The sequence below is a fragment of the Rhinolophus hipposideros genome (assembly GCF_964194185.1).
Source record: "Rhinolophus hipposideros genome assembly, chromosome: X".
Lineage (NCBI taxonomy): Eukaryota > Metazoa > Chordata > Mammalia > Chiroptera > Rhinolophidae > Rhinolophus > Rhinolophus hipposideros.
Window position 1 is genome coordinate 1,175,230 of NC_138046.1, and position 24,254 is coordinate 1,199,483.

At 39.9% G+C, this 24,254-nt stretch overlaps 1 protein-coding gene across 6 annotated transcripts in view; it reads left to right on the plus strand.

Annotated features, from left to right (window-relative positions):
* Positions 1-24,254, plus strand: part of HDAC8 (histone deacetylase 8) — a 174,091-nt gene that overhangs the window by 40,142 nt on the left and 109,695 nt on the right. For 5 of the 6 annotated variants that reach the window (XM_081042333.1, XM_081042334.1, XM_081042336.1 and 2 more), the window contains exons 5-7: positions 6,920-7,032; positions 10,354-10,431; positions 11,009-11,117. In XM_081042333.1, coding sequence (XP_080898459.1) covers positions 6,920-7,032; positions 10,354-10,431; positions 11,009-11,117 — 300 coding nt within the window. The remainder of the gene's footprint in view (positions 1-6,919; positions 7,033-10,353; positions 10,432-11,008; positions 11,118-24,254) is intronic. The other variant, XM_081042338.1, reaches the window with a different exon arrangement.

Consider the following 24,254-nt stretch of genomic DNA (forward strand, 5'->3'; position numbering starts at 1 on the left):
GAACCCTTGTGCATTGCTGGTGGGATATGGTGCAATCACTGTAGAAAACAACTTAGACGTTCCTGAAGAGTTACACATACAATTACCATATGTCCTAGCATTTCTACTTCTAAGTATATATCCAAAAGATTTGAAAAATTGTACTCAAACTCAAATACTGCTACATGAATGTTCACAGCCGCCTTAGTCACAATAGCCAAAAGGTGTAAACAATCCAAATTTCCATCAACGGATGACTGGATAAGCAAACATGGTATATACCTACAGTGGAGCCATAAAAGGGAATAAAGTACTGATGCAAGTACTAATAGAACATCTACTAATGCCAAGTGAAGGAGCCAGACACAAAGGATTGCATATTGTACGATGCCATGTATATGAACTATCTAGAATTAGGTAGGTCCATAGAGACAGAATGCAGATTGGTGGTTGTCAGGGATAGGGATGGGGGTGGGGGGAGACTGTTTAATTAGTGCAGGCTTTTCTTTTGAGGTGTGAAAATGTTGTGGAACTAGATTGAGGTAGAGGTACCACAATACTATAAATGTACTAAATGCCACTGAATTATACACTTTAAAATGGTTATTTTTTATACTCGGATTATGTGAATTTTGCATCAATAAAGAAAATTAAATAAAATTTAGTTCTTGTTAGGTTTTGCCTGATTCTTTACGTAGATGCTGCAAGAATAGTAATTTACTATATAGACCTTAAGCTTGCTTTCCTGGAAGTTTTCATAAGAAATATCAGTTTGAAATTTTAAAAGCCTATTAACGCTAGGAAGCCAAGCAGAGAAGATTTTTACCTGCAGTACCTATAAATTTGGGAGAATTCCTCTCTTCTTGAGGGCCCCAAAATAGCCTAAGTTTTCTGGGCCTGCCAGGAAGTGACCTTCCTTCCTCACCTGGAAGGCTGGGTGCCTAGGCGTAAGCCAGGTGCCAGGCAAGTTTTCCCAGGAAGGTTTTTGTAAGCGTTGGCTCCATAAAGTTACCCTTAGTTCCTTAAAAGTGTCTGGTCATATGGGATTCAATGGGCATCATTCCCAAATATGACATTCCAGACAAGGCCTTAGTTACATAACCAGTGATTCCAACCATGTCCTGAAAACAAGTAGGATAGACGGATTCTTCCTGAACCTATGCAGATAATTACGTCACTATGAAAATAATACTCGATGAGAGTTTCTGAATCCTGGAAGGCTCAGGCAGAGGAAAGAAGATATTTACAAGTCTTTCATTTCTGTTTACAAAAGCACAGTTTACTAAGTTATTATGAGTTATAGAAAGCAAGACAGAAAAGAGAAATGACTTCCTTATACATCCAGAAAACAGAACATTGAAACGTCAGCAATATTCTAAGCAAAACCCACAATCATCCCTCATCAGTTCATGCAGGTCTATGTAATGAGTTCTTGTTCCGCTTGACCTGGCGTTAGCAGTCTCATTAACCCATCAGCTTCTCAACTAGTGTTCTTCAAATCCTGACTCAGTTCACTGGTCTGATCTCAAAGTTGTTTCTGCTATCAGAAGCCTTTACCCAACGGTACTTGTCAGAATCCTTATCCATGGGGCTCAGAGACAGTATTTGTTGAAAATGAAGCATTCTAAATGGAACTACCCTATGATCCAGTAATTCCACTCCTAGGCATCTACCCAGAGAAATCCAAAACTCCAATTCAAAAATCTGTTTGCACTCCTATGTTTATTGCAGCACTTTACACAATAGCCAAGATATGGAAACAACCGAAATGCTCATCAGTAGATGACTGGATTAAGAAGCTGTGGTACAGTTATACAATGGAGTATTACGCAGCCATAAAGAAGAAAGAAATCTTATCATTTGCAACAACATGGATGGATCTAGAGAACATTATGTTAAGTGAAATAAGTCAGAAAGAGAAAGACAAGTACCATATGGTCTCACTTATATGCGGAATCTAAAGAAAAGAATATGTGAATGAACTAAGTTTTGGGGACAAAAAGAAAAAAACCGAGAGTTGTTAGATGGGCGGGGGGGGGGGGGATAAGGGGAAAGGTGAAGGGATTAGGAAGCAGCTGGTAACCACAAGATGGCCTCAGGGTTTTTTGAAAATTAATTTGGGGAACGTATTCAATAATGTTGTAAAGATTTTGTTGGATATCCGATGGACATGTGTCCTATTTGGGAGACCACCTCAGGGATACTGTGGATGCCTGATCATGGCATTGTACACCAGAAGCTAAACATTAATGAATGCCAACTATAATTTTATATATATAATGTGATGGCTCGGTGTGAGGTCGGAGGGATAGTGGATGGGGGGAGGGGGGTTCACAGTGTGAGGGATATAAATGATGAACGTCTAAGTAGTACCTTGTACACCTGAAACTAATAAATTAAAATTAAATAAAAAGAAAATGAAGCATTCTAGATTGTACCTGATTACAACTGCTTTCAGAGACACATCAGATTAAAACATTAAAAAATTATAGATGGCAAAAGACCTACAAATAAATGTGGTTGACTTACTAGTGATCATTTTCAAAAGTGAAGAAGCTGATGAGAGTTCATTGCAAGAATAATAATGCAGCTGACAAGGACACTTGGTTGTTTCTGTGGCACGCAAAACAAGGTAGAAGTCAATCCAAAAAACTTCTTAGTCAACATATCCATCAACATAATGATCAGCCCTATTTTCAAAGAAGAGATGGTATTGTATCTAATTGATAAAAATGGATGAACATGATCTTATGGAGACAAAAATCCTCAAATATATAGTAATCCTGATATAATATACCATGAATACACCAAGCATCTACTTAGAATATATCAAAAATAGCAAGTTAAGATTTAGTAAACTGAAGTAGGTCTTAAACATCTATGTACCAATAAAATTCCATAGGTAAGTGATGTTAATCCTCAGTTGAAAACCAATCACCTAGAAGATGCTAGATTTAAAATAAAGAAGCAAAGTTGAGATCAAGTTAAGATTTAAAAAATTAAAAATTATGATTTAGGGAGATGAGGGTAAGGGGTATCAAATATATGGTGATGGAAGGAGAACTGACTCTGGGTGGTGAACACACAATGGGATTTATAGATGATGTAATACAGAATTGTACACCTGAAATCTATGTAATTTCACTAACAATTGTCACCCCAATAAATTTTTTAAAAATAAATAAATAAAAAATAAATAAAAATTATGATTTAAAACACTGTAGTTGTCTAATATCTGACAAAGCAACAGTAGGACTCTGACAAACAGAAACATGGCCAGTGAGGACACCGACGAATCTCTAGGAACTTACTGGAATATTTCTATTAATAACATTTTGCCTATACCAATTTAACCTAGGGAAGGCTGAGAATCTCTTCTGAGTTGGCAGTTCTTCCCATGCCCATACTATAGCTCAGCAATAGTAACATATCAAATAAACCTAATTATTTCTAGCACCTCTCTTTTTATAAAGTGAAAGAATACATCCTTTGTGATTTTCCAGGGGCCCTCGGGGACTGGATTAAGATAGGGTGATGGGTTGCGGAAAAACAGTACTTGATTCTCTATTTAACCAAAATGATAATAAAAAATTTTACAAGTGAACGTAGGAGACAATATGATTGCAAAGAATCTCATCTCTTTCGTGAGAAGACTTTGCTTCCTTAAATTATCAAGGATATAAAGTCAACATAAACTGTAGGTTATTCTAAGAAGACACAGAATCTTTGTTAGAGGAAGATTACTTAGGCAGGAAAGCAAAACCTTTACAACCTGTTATTAAGAGGACCAATAATCCAAAAAAAAAATGTCATTTTAACAGAGAGAAAACCAAATTATAGTTTTGCATCAGTATAGTATTTCATACTAAAGTTCTTTTTGGAAGTTTTATAAATAAGTCCATCTAACCTTAGCCAACTTTGACCTCGACAAATAAAATTCCCTTTCTGTGACCTTATACCACTTACTATATCCATACACATCTCTTAGAGCCCAAGTTCTGTAAGTAACCAAAAAGAACATGTCCATTAACAGACCCAAATACATATAGTGTCCGTGTAGCATATAAAAATAAGCAAAGGGATATAAACTCAAAATAATGCTTAGTAATTGTGCATTCTCTTAGGAATGATCTAGGTAGCTAATGAATATCCACTAATTAACTCAATTTAGTACCAACTCAAAGTTTTTTGTTTGGTTTTTAAAATTGTATTGGGAAAACAGTGTGTTTCTCCAGGGCCCATCAACTCCAAGTCATTGTCCTTCAATCTAGTTGTGGAGGGCACAGCTCAGCTCCAGGTCCAGTCGTTGTTTTCAATCTTTAGTTGCAGGGGGCGCAGCCCACCATCCCATGTGGGAATTGAACCGCCAACCTTGTTGTTGACAGCTCACACTCTACCCAAGTGAGCCCTCTGGCCGCCCTCAACGCAAAGTTTTAAATTACCTAAAGATCTTGTGAATTATCTTAACGCTCACATACCACAAAACATAATTAGTGTTGAAATAAAGTGTCAGAATAATGACTCAATTTGGTTAAGCAAATTTACATTTATCATAGTCTCAAACATTTAGTAGAAGTATTGTTAGCTCATTCAATCAGTAAGCCTGTATAAATTTTGGAAGAATATACCCAAGTAGAATAAAATTCTACATGTGTATTATACTTAACCCTAATAAATCAGAAAAGACAGCTGATTTTAGTGAACCAAAATTATTAGTCTTGTTTGCCAAAGATTTACCTAAATTATGTGAACTTGAATTCTTAAGATATTTGAGTTTGCTTTTATGGGAATACTTTCTTAGCATATTAAAAGTCTTCAAAGTTTGATTTCCTTATTTACTGGGAACTTTAGGACTAGTCTGTTTAAGCACTTATTTATTTCTATAAATCAATGAGAATAGAGCTCCTTTAATTTAGGAAAATATTACACACAAAGGCCTTTCTGAATCGCAGACATCATCATCATTATTATTCAGGGAGAATGCTCTTTAATGAATGAGGAACATCTCAAAAGGAAAGGGACCGGGAGTTTTATAGAGGCAAGTAAAGAAGGAAGTCATCCTCGTGTCTTGCAGGAGTCTTGAGCAAGCAGGAAGATGGTTCTTCCCTTGGAATATGCCAGGGCAATGTGGTCCTTTGCTGTTAACCATTTCTCAGCACACAAGGGGGTGGGGGCGGGGCTCTTAACCATCGCTGATTTCTAGAAGCATGATTTCTAGCCTAACAAAGTTTAATTCTGTTGATGAAAGGACTCTGCTTTGTCAATTTCGTTTATAGAATTTCTCTGTATTCTCCTTTATCTGCCATATTATTTCTGCTTGCTGTTTTTGTTTGTTGTTTGTTTGGTTGGTTGGTTTTGTTTTTCTTGCTCATGACTTGTCTCTATAACTTCATTGTAGGCTCTCTGAGGGAAGGCCATATATGTTGTATTGATTTGTGTTTCCCCTCCTCCCCATCTCCCTCCTCGACCCATGTTTTAAGTTACCTAAAGATCTTGTGAATTATCCTCACGCTCACATACGACAAAATATAATTACTGTTGAAATAAAGTGTCAGAATAATGACTGAATTTGGTTAAGCTATTGTTTTGGTAGTTCCAAAAGACCGTACTTCTACTAAATGTGCCCAATGAGTTCATAATTGGAAAATTGCATCCAAGAACTTTCAAAGTCACATATTTAACTCTGATTTACAGAAAATTCGTGGGCTGACAAATCTTTTTTCTCTAATTGGTTTCTTCCTTTTTATACTCCTAAGGCCAAGCTATTCTTCTGGTAGTTGATCACTGAGTTCACTTTTATGAGCAAGGTCAGTGTCTAGTGATATTTTTACCAACCGCCTCCACACCCACGTACCCATCTCATTGATTCAGCCTGAGAACCAAGGCACTGTTCAAAATATGAAGCATTATTCTAGAAGAGATTTCATGAAGTTCATGCATTGTGTAGGCACTAGAAAGATCTCACAAGCTCAGAGTAGCAAAGATGCCATTTTAAATGATGCTCATGCCTAGAATAATGTTCCAAGTAAAATATCAGGGAGAAACGAGAAAAAAAGAAATGGGCCCGGTATTTGAAGTGCCTGTGGAAGCAAAAGAAACTAAAGCATTTAGGATGAGGCCCTGAAAATAAATTATAATACACTTTTGATGATAAAAAAGCTTCTTTCACATCTCCTCAGCAAGACTTCATGGAAGCATAGGAAGAGTCGGTTACTGTTGACAGGAGTTAAAGTAACACAGTATCACCCATAGCAAAAGGTTAAAGGACAGCAGTGCACTCAATGAAGAGAGTTTTAGTGAAGGAAACAAAAGAACTTGAGAAAAGGCTGCTTCGGTCTCCGCTGTAGTAATGACATTTACAGAAAGGCAAGCACATTACGCTTCCCAGGAGATGATGCGTTTGTACCTTCTACGTTCCCCTTTTATGAGCAACAAGTGCCAAGACTTACAAAAAGAAAAACAAAGCTCTTGAGCTTATGTCACGGGGCAGCACACAGAACCCAGTGTCCAACATCTTCACATCTGGCTGAGCTAGATTGTCCGTAAGGTCCTTCTAGATTCTGGCCTTCTTCAGGTCCTATAGGTGATAATCATCGTTCATTATGATGACCTCAGGGTACCCCAAGTTCTTTAAATGATTCCTGAATCATTAGTGAAAGGTTGTGTTTTGTTGAATATAGTCACAACATTCTAATTCTTTGAAAATGTGGGATTCTGAAAGGAAAATGTTACCATTCAACCTGAATATTTCATTTACCAAAACACTTCATTCCCTGATCATTCTGAGGCATTTACTATCCAATCTGTGTAGGTCAGTTTTTGTTTTTCTTAAAAGAAGGGGGAATTGTAAAGGAATAGATCTCAAGGGTTAGATCCTTGGCTGTAAAGACTCCCTTGGATTGCTTTTGGCTGTTGGCTGTAGCGACTTATTTTCTTGCAGAGACGAAGCATCTGGTTTTTGTTATCTCAATGATGCTGTCCTGGGGATATTACGATTGCGACGGAAATTTGACCGTATTCTCTATGTGGATTTGGATCTGCACCATGGAGATGGTAAGCCCTTCGCATTCAGAGGTGCTTTGCTGCTAGGACAACAGGTCTTTACCGGTGAAGTTGCTTCTAGGCAGCTGGGAAAAGGAGAAGAACCTGTTGCCACTGAAATTTTCCTAATTGAGAACACTAAAGTACGCAGAGATTATTCTAATGGTACAGTTCCTCTGCTGATGAAGCTGCTTTAAAATGCCAGGTTCCTGTAATTTGTCCTCCCCTCCTTCATTAGCAAAGCTCTCCAGTAGAGAACATTAAGAAGTGGAAATCTTACCTAGTGTTTACTCCAGCGCTCAGTAACCTCCCTCAGGCCACTTCCTTAGGCTCCAAGTGAAATATGCACTTAGAGCTGACAGCCTTGATGCTTCTCTCCAGATGAGAACGGTGCGTGATGAAAGAACATTCTGCATTTTTCACCAATAGGGATACCAGCTCACGTAGCCATAGGAATCTGTGCCACATTCTTTTGATCGCTAAAATATTTAATCCTGCACAAACCCTGAGCATCTTCTCTAACTGTTAAGACCAGCAGAATCTTTAACAATTTGCCTTAACCCCACCTAAATGATGTACGCAGCCCCCTCCTGTGTACTTTCCATGTATGTGTAAGTTACCCACTTTCTGTTTCTTTAACAAATCCTGGGTGTTCCCTTCCCTCCCCTCCCCCACGTCAGTGATTGCTGCTTCCCTGTCCCCATCATCAAGGCAGAAGAGAGGAAACGAGCGGTAGGTGGCAGAGGCTAGGGTCAGCTCTGCTTCCAAAAACGGAAGAAGGAAGAAATGGGGGGGGAGCCTCCCCAGGGAGTTCGTCTAGATGGCACTACCATGGAATGGTGACAGAAAATTAAAGGTAGCAGAGAGAAGAGGGAAGGGTTAAAACAACCAACATACAACTTTGAGAACCGTGCCCACTGAATATCTGAACACTCAGCCTTCCTCAAAACCTTCAGAGGATCCTTACTGCCTGTCACAAGGGTAGCATTCGTCCCACGGCTTCTTTTTGTATGGCCAGCGAGCTAAGAATGCTTTTTTACATTTTTACAAGTTTGTAAAGGGAAAAAAATTGCAATACAAACCATGTAGTTTGCAAAGCCTAAAAAATCCACTATGTAGCCACTTGGTTTGCTAGCCCTTGGACTATAGCAATGGTTCTCGAACTTGAAGGTATATCAGGATGACCTGGGAAGCTTGTGTTAAAATGCACATTCCTGGGCCACATACACCAGAGATTCCAATTTAGTAGGTCTGGAATGGAACCTAGGAATGCACATTTTAACAACACTCCAGTTGTTCCATGGGCCACACTTTGAAAAACAGTGGTCTTCGTGAGAAAGTCTGCACTCTACTGTGCTCTTTAAGGCCTGCCTCCAAAAGGCCTCACCTCTTGTCTCCAACATTCTCTCTCACAACTTGTTGTCCAGACTGCTCTGCCCAAGTTGTTTATTTCTTTCTGTCCTGCACAACGGCTTGAACAAACAGAGCTATGCATGTAGTAGTGGTTCAGTAAAATACCTGTTGAATGAATGAATGATTAGGAAATTCAAACTATTACTATCAGAGTTCAAGAATAGAATCAACTCTATTGAACCACATAAGAATGAAATAAGACTGTCATCTGAAACCGTTCTTTCCATTTGCAATGTTATTTCTACACCATTTAGAGTTTCCTGTTTTAGCCAACTTTTATGGTGTGTTTCATTTCAGTTTATTTCCCCTCTTCAGCACCTCCCTTCCAGTGACCCCTGCCCCACCTCCAAATTCTTGCACATTTGGTTTATTTTAAATCTCCCATGATTCCATAACTAGCATTCTGTGATGGCTTCACTAGCACTCCTACCCTGTCCTCACCTTCTTTCGTCTACTACAACTTACCACTCTTCTCTTTCACACCAAGCCCCAGACCCAGACCCTCCAACTATCTGTCTATGCCCTTTTCTAAAGTAGAATTTTCCAACAATGCCTAATGGCATTTCCTGTGAGAAGAGATATAAAATGGCTAGAAACATGTGAAAAGGTGCTCAACACCCTAATATTCAGAAATGCAAGTTAGAACTAGACCATTCTTTCTGACTAAGATTAAAAAGAATAATGACACCCAGTGTTAGTCAGGATGTGAAAAATGGGAACTGTCCAGACCCCACTGATGGAAGTGTAAATGGGTACCACCTTTCTGCATAGACAAAGAATCAGCATTTTCGTGAATTATCCCATTTCGTACTTCAGTTTCTAAGTTAAAATGCTATTTTTAATTTATTTCATTTTGTTTTATTTTGTTTACTTAATGCTTTGTGCCTGGAGCCTTTAACTGGTTTTAACTGCCTCCCTAGAGCAAAACATAAGGCTTGGGAAATTCAAACATACTCGTGATATACAAATAGAGTTAATATTTTTTTAAGGTCACCGTCAGCCTCTAATGAAGACCAAAAGCATTGAGTAAACACAGAGACAATTTCTTTATTTGAAGTATAAAAGAGGATAGTACATGAATTTGCTAATAGTTCCTCCATTTTATAGATGGACTATCTGAATATGATGTGAGAATATGTGATTCCGGGAGAGAGGTGTGGAGGTGTTCATCTGAAGAAGTAGTGGCTTATAAGAGTTATTACATCTTTTATTTCCCAGGCCTCTCTTCATTTTCTGAGTCTCTTTAAATGGAAAGGAGGTTCTTTTCTAGAAAAGGTTTCCCCCTTCTTTCTCCAAGCTTCAACAGAGTTCTAAAGCTACTATTAAGGGACAAGACCAGGGTGACTTTCAGCCTTCTGTTTCAGCCAGAAAGTTGCTTAGTACACACTTTGGGAGAACTGCATTTGTAACCAAATCTGTATCATAGAAAGGCAATTTACCATTCGTTTTTCACTGTGTAATGCCTAATGTTTATATTAGTCATGTGTTTAAAAGGGTTGCCACATTGTACTTTTGTACTAAATCCTAATAATTTCACTAGAACCACTGAAACAAAACAAAACGTGGAATTTCCAAGATGGTGCCTCAGATCTGACCTCAAGCCGTTGCCCGCCTTTTTGAACAGCTTGTCAAAGAGAGCCTGGACATCCCATGGCTTGGAAAGGGGAAGTCCAGTTATAGTACACCATGAATTTGAAAAGGAACCCCCAAACCTCACTTGGGGCCAAAGTTCTACCGCATCTTGTAATGACAGAGATCAAAGACCAGAAGGCTTTGTCTCTTTTATTCCTCAGCTCATTAGCTTTATTACTGCTACCTTCATGTCTGTCTTCCTTCCCACAGCTGCTTTCTAGAGTTCCAGTTGTTGCAAACAGGGGTTACATATATGAAGTATTCTTCTGCTGTTTCTTTCCCTCGTAGGTGTGGAGGACGCCTTCAGTTTCACCTCCAAAGTCATGACGGTTTCCCTGCACAAATTCTCCCCGGGGTTTTTCCCAGGCAAGTATCTGTGTACTTAGTGTTACATGTGAGGGATAAATATTGCAGCTTTTGTGCACATTTCTTATATCTTATATCTGGATAGTTCCATGCTATTAATACCTTGTTGGTACCACACTATGCAAAATTTGAACACAGATCATTTCAGGTGACAATGATGAGAGGAATGTAATGCTGTTTCTTATTCCAGATGACTTTTATGGACTGTCAACAGGCAGCTCACTTACACTTACTGTATGATCAGATCCACTGTGTAACTCCCAACACCCTGCTAATTGCAATGATATATTAATAGTATGTCAATCTGAGACAAATGGAAAGTCAAGCAAAGGAGATGATCGCTTTTTTTTTTCCAGCGAGATGGAAACTTCCTACTTTCTTATAATTCTGCTTCCCCAACATTGTTTACAACAGTTACTTCTCCATATTATTTTTCTGAATTTCAGTCCCTTAGAAACCCTCATAGGACTGTCCTCCTAACTGACCTAGTGGTCTTCTGAATTCCTATCAGAGAATCCTTCAAGTTTTCTAATTCTCATGTTCTTGCAGCTGTTCACAGTGCTTCTCTCTTTTACAGGAACAGGTGATGTATCTGACGTTGGCCTAGGGAAGGGACGGTACTACAGTGTAAACGTGCCCATTCAGGATGGCATACAGGATGAGAAGTATTACCACATCTGTGAAAGGTATGGCACTAATGCTCAGCCAGTAATGCTGACAGGTGGATTACATTCCTGTAAGGTGAAATGGCCTCCATTTCACAGAATTATTGGTTAACAAGAATAATTTGGGGGGGGGGCAACCACTATATACCCACATAGTTTTGTATACTGTTCATTATGCTTATTTGATCAAATTCAGAGCTTTTGGACTGCCTGCTGAGTCCCTCGTCTAGTACTTCCATAGCTAAAACCCGCACGTGTGTCATCTCAGCCTGGGGGATCCTTTTCCGTTTTCCATTATGGAGATCTGCTTCCATCCACTGGTGTGAATATTCGAGAGTTCTTTATTAAGAGTTCTTGAGTTTTATCCATTGCGTTAAATTGGAGTCAAAAATCTTGTTGTTGTTGTTGTTTTACATTATGGTTATTGCATTAAGTTATAGCTACTTATAGGCAGACCATTTGTTGCCACGGTGTAGCCCGTTGGGCATGAAAAGCGCTACAGAACGGGGGAGGGGGCTGAACTCATATTCGTAGAAAATGGGGTTGGTCAGGGAGAAATTCACTGCTGACTTGGCAGTAGAGAAAGTGAGGCTGACTAGGAATTAGCAAGCCAGTGTTACTTAAGGTAAGTAACAGGGGGGTGAGGTGCTTTAGACCCCTCCCCCACACGGCTCAGCTTTCTCCCAACCTCTGATGGAAACAGGGACTTGCCAAAGGAGTCCGCACTGGTCATCATCACTGGCAGTTGTATAAACAAAGTAGGAGTATTCAAAAATAAAAAACGGTGTGCTTCAAAGGTGCCTCTTAGCTCAAGAGATTTGGCAGGCCGAGTCATCATGCAGCAGCTCCAACCTTTTCAGGATCTTGACCATGTCCCCTGGCTACCTCCATATTGTCAGGCTGCAAAGGCCTATTTTGTGGAGCCTGCCAATGATGGTTTTAATTGCCCTGCTTTGTTCCCCTTAGGCTCTGTTCTGTCCTGGAGACGTGTAGATCAGAGCTGCTTATTAACTACAAGGAAGATGTCCTGAGGTTCTGTGTAAAAGGAGAATGGTTTTGTTTTGCTCTTAATCCCCTTCTTGACGGTGCCCACCATTTTGTTGCCTTTTGGTTTGGTTTTTTTCCGTAACAGGAAACCAGAATGTTCTCTTCGGTGCACTGTGCACAGAGCTTCCCAGAGTTGTTTCCTGGGTCTTAATTGAAAGGTCAGCACCCTCATCTTTTCAGTGGGCTGCCCAGGGTGTTCAGAATCTCTATCTACTACCTACTGTTCTCAGTCACAGAAATGTCTGTATCGCTCCTATATTTTCCTCTTGTCGCGCTCTAAACCACTTCCTACTATATGATAAGAAACAAATGTTTTAAATCCCATGCTAATTCAGATTGAAAAATAGCCCGGGTATCCAAATGGATTAGAAGCATTTTAAAAGTGAGTTTAGCACCAAGGAAAAGGTCCAGGGAAGATCACACATGATCCCCTTTACAGAAAGCCTGCTCCCACCCCCTCCCCAGTGTACAGGAGGCCAGCATTTATTAAAGGTTCTTCCAGCTTGCCTACTAGAGTACCAGACATTCATCAGTTTATAGTTCCCAGGGCCCCTTCTGCCTGTGGAGCCACACCAGCAGTCTGCTTCCAGGTTTTCATTAGAGGTCCAATCATTTTTCCCTTTGATTTATTTCAGAAGTCAAGTCTGGTCAGCGTGTTACGTGAAGGCACCTCTGAGTCCAAGGGTGCCAGGGAGGCTTCCTGACCCAAACATCTCTCCCATCTGTTGGCCTAATCGAATTCCTTTAACAGGAGACATACTTTTATTCTACAATTAGCAATAGGCCTTCAAATGGAGTTTTGGCACAACCTCTCCTCCTCACTCTCACTCTGCCGTAGCAATGGCTTACTCCTGTGAAAAGGCCTTCAGTACATCTGCTGTCTCCTTATCATCCTTTTGGTTCCACAAGCCCACTGGTTTTCTGGCTCACTCCTGACCTGTGATAAATAAAGGACCTCTTATTGCTGGTTCACTTACAGGATGCTCTACTTTTTTGTTTGAGACTCAATTTCTAGTTTGCTCTGTTAACTGCCTCTCCCTGGGGGATTCATGAGCCCTTTCCCCCTCCCTCTCTCCTCCCCTTCTTTCCTCTCTCCCTTTCTTCCTTTAAGGTTTTTCCCTCGCTATAGCCTTTTTGACTTTGCCAATCAGTCAGTCAGGAACTTAATGGTTTCGTCTTAAACCTGAACATATCCTCTTTATTTAAAAAAAATTGGCTTAGGGTTTCTTTTTTAATAGACCATATATGGAATCTTTACATGAATGTTTTCAACCCCAAAAGACCTTCCTTGGGTTCCATTTTATGTAAAAGACAATTTCACAGTCAGAGCTGCCTGGGTTATTCAATACTAATTTAGAGGGGCAAGGGTCACTGATTCCCAAAAGCTTCCTGTAATTTCCATGGAGCTACTAGAGTTGGCATTATAAGCAGAGCCCTGTTTTGAGTAACAGACATCGTTCTCGTGAGCACTCCTTCAAATAGAAGCTATGGCTCCAGTATACAGATGATGGAAGTACATTATGCTCTTTTTAAAAAAATATTTTTATTAAAAATACAGCTATACAATATTATATCAGTTTCAAGTGTACACCATAGTTATTTAACATTTATAGACCTGAAGAAGTGATCATCATAAGACCACCAACCATTTGACACCAAACCACACTATCACAATATTATTGACTATATTCCTATATGCTACATCCCCATGACTTATTTATTTGTTTTAAACTTTTTAATTTATTTTAAGTGTGTTTTTCCGGGACCCATCAGCTCCAAGTCAAGTAGTTGTTCCAATCTAGTTGTGGAGGGTGCAGCTCACAGTGGCCCATGTGGGGATCGAACCGGCAACCTTATTATTAAGAGCACCGCACTCTAACCAACTGAGCTAACCGGCCACCCCTTATTTGTTTTATATATGGAAATTTGGACCTCTTATTCCCCTTGACATTTTCCCCCCTTTGTTAATTTTTCACTTACAGTTGGCAATATTGTATTAATTTTAGGTGTAGAGTATAGTGGTTAGACATTTCTATAATTTAAGAAGTGATCCCCCTGACTAGTCTAGTATCCACTTGGCACTATACATAGTTTTTACAATATTATTGACTGTATTCTCTATGGGGGGGTGGGGGCAAGGTGAAAAAGGGGAAGGGATTAGGAAGTACAAATTATTAGTTACACAATAGTCACGGGGATGTAAAGTACAGCACATTGTAGTCTTGATTTACATGGAGGCCCACCCCCCACCTCAGCCAGGAGCACACAATAACTTGAACTTGATGGGAGAAGACTGTTTTGCCTAAGGGAGGCCTGTTAGCTAGTCCTTAAACTCTGTCATCTGAAAGAGGAAGTACCACTTTACCTGTGTAGAAGGTGTTTGTTCTCTAATTGTATTTCAATGCAGTGTGTGATAGTCTTGATAATGTTTAAGCTATTACCTAAAGTGCTGTGTTAATGACTTTAGGAGTGTTTATAATTAAGGACTGTGGGAGAGAAGGACAATAACAAGTACATCTTTGCTGTTGGTGCCAGAGAAGTTTTGATAAATAGTAGCATCTCACTCTGAAACCTCAAATTTTGTAGGATGACCAAAGTCCTCACCCCATTGTGAACTGTGATGATATATGCTCAGTTTGAAGAAGAAAATCAGAGTTGTACTTCAGGTTTAGTTTGTCTCCTACCTATCATTTTACAGCCCTAACAGCCAGAAAGCAATTTTTTGCTAAACGTCCAATTATTAGTATGTATCTCATAGGAATGCTGTACATGTGGTTCTTATGGGTATGGATTCCAAATTTACTGAAGTGGACAGTTCAACATTTTGAAAAAAATCGCACGTTTTATTAAGAATATTCAACTCTTCAACTTTGTAAGATAATTAAGTACAGACACTACATAAATATTTCATCAAAAGGCAAACACATTGTTAAACAGACTTCCGAATGAATAGGACTTATGAAAGCTTCTATTAAACAGCACTTCTCATTCAATAGCCATCTTTATATCCACATATGCAAAACTTTGCTAGTAAGTGCTATTGAGCCAACCAAAGGAATAATCTGATTCTAGTGAACTAGGGTTCATAATGGCAGTTATTAAAACAAGAATCTACCTGTATTTGGTCTTTGGCCTGTTTACCTGAGTCCTATAGCTTATATTCTGTAACTTAAAATTGCTAGAAACCTCTTTCCCCATCAAAGACCACTGACCTAAAGAAAAATTCAGAGATCCCAGAAGTAAAAAAAAAAGAACTTAATATTTTCACCTCCTTTATGAGAGAAATATTATACTTTTCTATTTTAAATAATTTTTGTAGGTCTTCAACTGCTTTTTTTCAAACACTTATTCTACTGTGCATGGGCTAAGCAGAATAGCCTATCCAGAAAGAACTTATTCTCTAGGAAACAGCAAGCTCATTAAAGGAAAAGCTCATTTAAGCCTAAGTTTTTATTCCTGTGGGGAATTCGTGTGTCTATCTATACTGAGCTCCGCTGCTAGCCAACAAGGAAGGGGAAAAAAGCATATCTCTGATACTTCATACACACACAGAGGGTGCCACAAAATGCATACACATTTTAAGAAAGGAAAACTTTTAAAATTGTAATACTCAATATATACCCATAACAAAAGAGGAATACAAGTCACGTGTGACTTCTGCAATGACAAGAAGTGCTCAAAGTGGTTCCCATCAGCGTCCAGACACTTCTGATGACAGCAAACTACTGCTTGAGCAACGTTGACCAAAGTGTCTGCTGGTATACATTTTTTTGGCACCCCTGGTATATATACACACTTCTGTAGTGTGTGAGTATTGTGTGATAAATTTCCTTAGACCCTGACATGGCCTCTGAAATACAAGTCAATGTTGTTTTAAGCACAGGATTCATTCCTGTGGGTCTGGGGCCAAGATTCACCACTCTGAAGGCACTCTGACCTTCCTACAAAAGAATCAAGCATCTCAAGTCACCTTATAGGCTTTTTTAAAATTAGTTTCAGGTGCACAAGACAAAGTAATACTTAGACGTTTATCATTTATATCCCTCACACTGTGTGAACCCCCCTCCCCCATCCACTACCCCTCTGACATCGCACACAGCCATTACATTTCCACTGTCTCTATTCCTAATGCTGCACTCCGCTTCTTGTAAGTGTATACCTACATATATATACATATATGTATATGTAAAGTTATAGTTGGCATTCATTATTGTTCAGCTTCAGGTGTACAGTGCAGTGATCAGGCATCTACATCATCCCTGAGGTGGTCTCCTAAATGGGACAAGTGTCCATCGGATACCCTACAAAATCTTTACAACATTATTGATTACATTCCCCAAATTAATTTTCAAAACCCCGTGGCCATCTTGTGGTTACTGACCATAATTATAGGCTTTTTAAAGCATTAATTATCAAGAATAAAGGGGGCGGGGGTACCATGTGACAACCTAGCAGATTTTTGTATGAGTATCTTTAGGTACGCATAATGATGCTATTTTATTCATTCATTTGGCAAGTGTTTCTTGTTTGCTTTCTGCCAGCATGTACCTAGGCACTGGTGGTGGTAAACCAGACAGATGAGAGTCCCACACCCTGGAGCTTAGCTAAGTACCAGGAATTGCAAGAAACATTTATTTGATCCTTACAGTAACGTCCAGTTTACAGGTCAGTATTCTCATTTCTATCTTACAAATGAGAAAACTGGAGCTTAGAAAGATTAATTTGCTTAAGGTTGCACAACATGAAAGGATGTTTGATATATACTACCGTGTTTCCCCAAAAATAAGACCTACCTGAACCATCAGCTCAAATGCGTCTTTGGAGCAAAAATTAATATAAGACCCAGTATTATATTGTATTATATTATATTACATTATTATATTATATAAGACCCGGTATTATATTATAGTAAAATAAGACCAGGTCTTATATTAATTTTTGCTCCAAAAGACGCATTAGAGCTGATAGTCCGGCTAGGTCTTATTTTCGGGGAAACACAGTAGTAAGTGGTGAAGCCAGAGTTAGAACCCCCGTCTGTCTGCCTGCCTGTTAACCATCAGCTACATTGTCCCCAGAGTGTCACATGGAAGTATGAAATTTCTTCACAAGGAAAAAATACTATCCCAAAGACTTCCTGGAAAATTTTATCTCAGGGGATTGCAGAAAAACCCCTAAAACAAGAAACCATTTAAGTTTGTGCAAATGAACCACATGATCTGCAGTATACACAATCCACTGTGTTTATGTTTGTGGAAGTGCAATTTACATTTTTGCCCCCCTAAAGAATCTCTTAATTCTGAGGATTTAATTTGTAATTTTATGGATAGAAATCAAGAATAAATATTGCCAGGTTTTACTTCTTAGCTTTGAAATTCCTAATTAAAGTTTAGAAACGTGAAGATTCTGTAAATCTGCTTTTACCTTTATTTTCAATGGAGAAAATCCTGACTTCCTGCTTTAGAAAGTGAATAGTGTCACATGTCATTACATATATAGAGTTCCTCTCACGGAATTAACATCCTTTCCATGTTTTTTTTTTTTTAGATTATTATTGCTAAAGATGATGCACGTTATGCATTTTTGCAACTGTAGACATAATTTATGTCATCTCTTGGTCCTGGCAGAAGGCTGTATCTACGTAGGGGGTTGGGATTCTCCATCCATGCTGTAAGCTGTTCATCCAATACCAGTGGAATAAAATGAGAACCAAGGGACATGTCTAAAGGACAATTAAGTGAAATATTTCCTTACACTATTGACTTTTCATGTTAATATTTAAAGAAGAGATGTTTTAATGATGATAGGTTTTTCTTTCATTATAATGATAAGTCACGTAGAATTTATCTTCCACTTGGGACTCCAGACTTCTTATCATTCAGTTTTAGAAGCAGGTAGATAGATCCTCAGTGAAAGGGAACCCAACAATAACAACCTACTGTCTTTTAAAGATTTTTGTTGAAAATGGAGCTAAGACAATATTATAAAGAAGTGATTACCATGATAAGTCCAGCAACCATCTGACACTGTACCATACTATCACAATATTATTGACTATCTTTCCCATGCTGTACATTACACCCCCATGACTTATTTGTTTTATACCTGAAATTTTGGACCTTATTCCCCTTCACCTCCCTCCCTCCTTTTTTAATTCTTCAATGACAGTTGACATTCAATATTATTTTATATTAGTTTTGGACTTACAGTACAGTGGTTAGATATTTATAGAATTTAAGAAGTGATCCCCCTGACTAGTACCCAAATGGCCCTATACAGAGTTGTTACCTTATTACCATATCATTGACTATATTCCCTATAACCTACTCTTTTTGGGCTGGGTGATATGGCAAAAGCAACACAAACACATATTCATAGATGAATATTTTAAGCAATACAAATTTTTAAAAATTGTCCATTCGATGCCAAGGTAGAACTCTCTAGGAATTTGCATTTGAGAAGAAATAATTATATAGTCTTTCCTCTGTCTTCATCCCCGTTTTCATCACAATCCGAGCACTGGTGAAAATCCTTTACATACTTATTCTGCCTGTCTTCAGTTAGGTTACAGCTGTACCATCTTGACCATCGCTTTGGCCCAGGGATAAAGGTAACAGGAGCTGCTAATAATTCCTTTTATAATAAGCCTTGAGCTTCAAACTCAGCCCTCTGAAAGTAAGATATTTGTATCAGGTGCTTTTGTTCTGTTTGATAAACTTTTATCCTGCCTCTTCATGGTATGGCAGATGTAAAATTGCCTATTGTTTGTGGAAAAATGGATGACTCAGACACTAATTAAATTCACTGTTAATTTAGCCACAGGTGGAAACGAGGCCACAATGGGCTGTTCATTTATTGTTCCTAGTTTGATGGATCTTTTAAAATATTAAATTCAGAAACCATTACTTGCCTAAGAATCCAGGCTAATTTGGAGGGGGACACTGTGCTTCATTATCTGGGTTGTCCTGAACCCTCTGTCAGCGAGCTCACCCTGCCTGTCCCCAGCACGTGGTTATGGTTGCCATGGAGAGCTGGGTTTTTCCCCTCACCTGATCCTTTGAGCTTTAAATCCAGGTGATTAGAGGGACAGTTTTCAGACTCCTTCTTCTCCTCTTGGCCAGTGTCTTTTATGACCAGTTCCTAAACTCCTGCACCGGTAGCCCCGACACCATGACCGCCCCCGACCCCCAGCAAGCAGTCTTCACTGGGGATTGTTTTTCCATTTCAGTCAAGCAGGACAGTCTCCTGAAATTCTGTGGGTGTTTTCTGTCACTCTGATGTGCCCCCTGTCTGCTCTCTTCTTACTGCTGAATGATCCTTGCCCCCTGCAGAAAGTGACCCGGTTCTTCCACAGCAGTTTAAGAGGTTTCAATGCTGGAACTTGCTCTGAAACTGGCCAGACACAGGAAGACCTTGCTTACAGTGGAAATCGTGAGAATTCCACACTTTAACGTAGGGCTGCTCTGTCCCTTCAGTCTAGCCTAGTGCTCTGTTGATGTGGCCTGTACAGAGATTAAGTCAAATCCGGTGGCCCACCTGACGAAAAGTCTGGCTGCTTCTGCTGTCTGTTACTCACTGCAGGATCAGGAAAGAGCTGTGCCTGCTGGTCCTTAGAGCAGTACCAGAGAAAAGACTCCTCAGAGAAACCCTACCAGATAAGCAGGTCACCTGTTAAGGTGAAAGGGGATGAGTGTGCCAGGCGCTAAAGGTAGCACGTTTGCCTAGAGACCTTGAAAGTGTGGCTGAGGAGTGAGCTGGAGGTGAGGGGTCTGTGCGTGCTGCAGGTGGGAGAGTCCTGAAGGGAAGGTGAGGCATGCGGGGGTCTTAATCATATTAGGGATGAAAGTAGAAAAATATCTATCCTATTTAAATGTACGAAAGCCTCCTTAAGTCCGCCTGATGAGAGGAAAGTAAATCTGAAGTGTGGAATATTCTGAGATGCATTTGTGTTACTTTCAAGCACTGGACACGCTGTAATTGAAACTAGACTAACATCATTTGTCATCAGCATATCAATTGTTTGTATGTAAGTGGATGTGCACAAAGTGCAGAAAAACTTTATTCTCTGAAGTAGGACAAACAGCCCCAGTGCGAGCCTGTTTACACTATTAATGTGCTTACCCAGCCCTTTCTGTGCCAAGATAGATGTATGGAAGAAATGCTTATTTCCTCAGGGAAGAATGAATCGCTTCCCTGTGTTTAGTCCAGTAACTGAGAAGCGGAGCGCCACTTGATTGGTTTGGGATTTCCAGGATATGGAGTTTTGAATTTGCATACAGACCAGAGAGATTTCATCTGGACAAGATCTGGCAGCCATTGCCAGAGACCCAGTTTCCCCATCTGGATCTCATTGAAGTGATCTGGGTTTCATCAAGCAACAGGACACTGATCCTAAATGATCCACCAGACACTCCAGCAGAGGCATGTTTAAAATCCATCCTGCCCCAGAAAAATAACTGTTAAAATATGATGAGTTGGACTTACTCTATGTGCAGTACTTAAAAGTAATCAAAATGCATTTCGTTTTAAGTCCCACAAAAAGCACGCGATACCAAGTTAATGATGAAAATCAATCCCCAAACTCTTTCTTGCACACCTCGTTGTGTGACGGCATTGCATAGATTTCCATCATCTGGGAAAGGAATTCTATTTTGAGGAGCTGTACCAGGCGCTAACTATATGGCTGGACTGCAGCTTTGCATCGTAGGGGGCGTCTCCTGGGTGAAGAAGGGTGAGGGAAGGGTGAGGGGCATGTGCACTGTTAACAAATCATTATTGTCTACCTAAGTTGGAAAATCAGAGCAATTGAATAAAAATGAAGAGGCATCAGGTATATAAGCAATGTAGGAAATATGATTAAGAAACGAGAAGCAGAGATACAGGGCTGGGAGTCGACCTGCACGTATTAAACTGTGCTCTAGGTATATTGTGACTTCTTCAAGGCTTAGAGCAGGGGTGTCCAAACTGCAGCCCATGATCCATTGTTAATTGGCCTGCAGCAAATTCCAAAAATATGTTTAGTTTACTTAAATAAACCAGGTGAGGCAATAGGTATTTCACCTTGAGTGAGTGGCCCGGCTGTTTGTGTATTTTACCGCATATGGCCCTTGGTGAAAAACGTTGAAAAAAGTTTGGACACCCCTGGCTTAGAAAGTATAAAGTAAGTGCAGAGAGTATAAGCACGAGCTGTAAATGTACATGCAAATGTTGTAACTACAGTTTGGACGACTCCTGCTCTCCCCTTTCCCCCAAGGGCATCCCTATCCGGGGTCTGCAAAGGCCGAATAGCTGTTTGGCTTGCAGTCTGATTTTTTTGCGTAAGAAATCAGAGAAGTCGGTTTCAATTTTAATAATATATTCTCCCAACCTCTATCTAACAGAAAGCCACTTGTATTTCTGCCCCTTCTTAAAGTGAATTTTGTGTTTGGTGAAAGGTAATAGATTGGCAGCACTGGAAAAGGAATTACTGTATTCCCAGAACAGGTATAACCGGGCAGTGACACTCTGAAATTTCTCTCTGCCTTTGGGGAGCATTAGAGCACGATGCAGAAAGTCACGGCTGTGCTGTGCTGTGCTCAGCTCCACAGCGTCCTCGTGGGCTGAAAGAATGAACACAGCACTCCGAGGTCCCGATTTAGGGTCCTTCACTCATTCGTTCAGCATTTGGGAGTGCTTACTGTGTGCCTGGTGTGGCAGAAGACTTTCGCAAATGTCGTATCATTTAATCCTCACAATAACCCTGAGAACGAGAGAATATTCGCCTGGTTTTACAGAGAAGGAGACCGAGGTTCAGAGAAGTGAAGTGGTTTGCTCAAGTTGCTATGCAAGCACTGGATCCAACTTTGACCCTGAGCTCCACATTGTGGAAGCTGCAAAGGGGGGCTGAGACGTGTGCCCAAAGAATGTGACGCAGAGCAGAATGCCATCTGTGCTGTAGGAGTGGTCCTGGTGGCCTCAGAGCAGTGAAATGCCCTATCCCAGATCACATAAAGACCCATTAGTACAGCTACCGTTAGGATGCATATTCTTTAAGTCTTCTTTCAGTTTGGTTTGGTTTTTCTTTAAGCTTAGCTCTCCAAACCAGCCTGCCTCTCTTCCTACCCCACCCCCTATCCGAATAATACACACTCTGCTTGCTGCGGCCTCTTAGAATTAGTGTTGTAATTCTGGCTCTGACGATTGAGTCTAGACCACTGGTGAGGTCCTTTAATTCTGGATGACTCACTTTCCCTTGTGTGAATGAGAATGGTGTACTTCAAAGAGGTAAAGAGATAGGTCATAACAGACTAAAAATAGTAAACAGCCCTTTTTTTGTTGCCAAGGTGACATATAATTGACGAGTAGAGTTACTACAAGGCATGTTAGAAAGACATGCCAATTAGAATCTATGTTTCTATATAATGGACTCAGCAGTGAGAGAAAAAGATGCCCGTATAAAATGTCAAGAAACTACATCTTGGAACTTAAAACAGCAAAAGCAATGTAAAGATTGTTTGTTTCTTTGGGAGGGTGTGGTTGGGTGTTTAGGGGTTTGAGGGTTTTTTGTGGCTTTGAAGTTTTTGTTTTGTTTTGTTTTGTTTTGTACTAAAGATGTTAATGGAACCAGTACAGCTTGTCTGGTGCTAAAAGCAGAAAGAGAAACTTGTAGGAAATTAAATGACTTCTGGATATGTCCAAGAGGTACCCATAGCCCAAAACAAAATGTCGCATCATAATCCTCACAGGGACCCCCTCCCCAATTTCCTCCATCCCTGATATTCAGGAAGTCACTGAGGCATTTTCCATATGCTGCATCCCCTGGCAGGTTGAGTTGTAGAATGAGTGAGCAGTACCTGAGTTGAGACAGAATTCAGCAATTTAGAGAAAACATAACTGTGAAAAGTTGAACAACTCCCATTTGGGACTGATCAGTGATACTTTGGGTCCTTAACAGAATTCCCCTCTGAACCCCATCCAATGCAATAGGTTTAAAGTTTATATTGTAGAAAAGGCTTTGCCACTGGCAGTAACTCTTCTCAGGGTGACCTGCGGAGCTCACAGCATTAGTTACAAATAGTTCTCTCTGCTCTCCTGCATCCTACCCATCTTGTTTTTTTCAACTTTGAATTCCTATTTCTTTAATGCCTACATGAAGTCTCTAGAGGGTGCTGAGAGAGCTTCTTGGAAAGAAGACATGATAAGGCTGGTCTAAGCTGGTTTGCAAGCTAGAAGTCAGGAGATCAAACCTACTGGGAGTATGCACGGGTCAGAGGTCTAGCTAGAGGGACACATTTGAGGAACTGTGACACCATGTCTCTGGCATCCCTGAGATGAACCTTTTAGGACTTTAAGTATTTGAAAACGAACAAACAGAACAAAGCAAAACAAAACACAGTTCTTCCCTGGTCTGCCGTGATGGAATAAAAGGAAAGGGGATAACTCCATAATATGGTTCTTGGGCTTTTCCTTTTACCTGTAAGCATCATTAATGTCATCAGCCCTGGCTTTTATGCTCCTCAGGCACCAACCACTTTCCCCAAATCAGTGCCTATAGAAGCAGCTGCCACAGCCTCTCTTCCTCATTTGCATAGCCTTGTCGGAAAACCAGGGTGCTAAATACTGAAGGATCTGGTTTCTCATCAAGAAAACTACACTTAAAATGAATGTCTTGTGTGTTTACAGGGAAGTTACTAATGTAGTGTAATGAGATGCCTGTCCTCCCCTCCTTTCTGGGTAGCAAACTGTTACCGTGGTTAGGGAAACTTCCGCAAAAGCAATCCAGAGTGGTATTTCATTCATTTATTCATTTAATGACTATTGATTGAATGCCTACTATGTATACAGTATTGATTCTACCCTCGAGGAAGTTAGTGGAGATTTTTAAATGATAGCTGCATAGAGAGCTATACATATATATTCATATTCATACACATTGGAATAAAGTGAAATGTGGAAAGTTATAAGAAGCATGAGAGATAAAATGCTGTGGGCACTCAAACAGAGAAAGTACTTCAGAAAAAAGCTTAACTGAGGAGGTAACATTTGATGTAGATTCTAAAGAGTAGCTAATTACTCTGTCTTTACAGAGTGCGTGAATGTGTGTGTATTGATGAAGCCTGGGTCAAGTTTAAATAT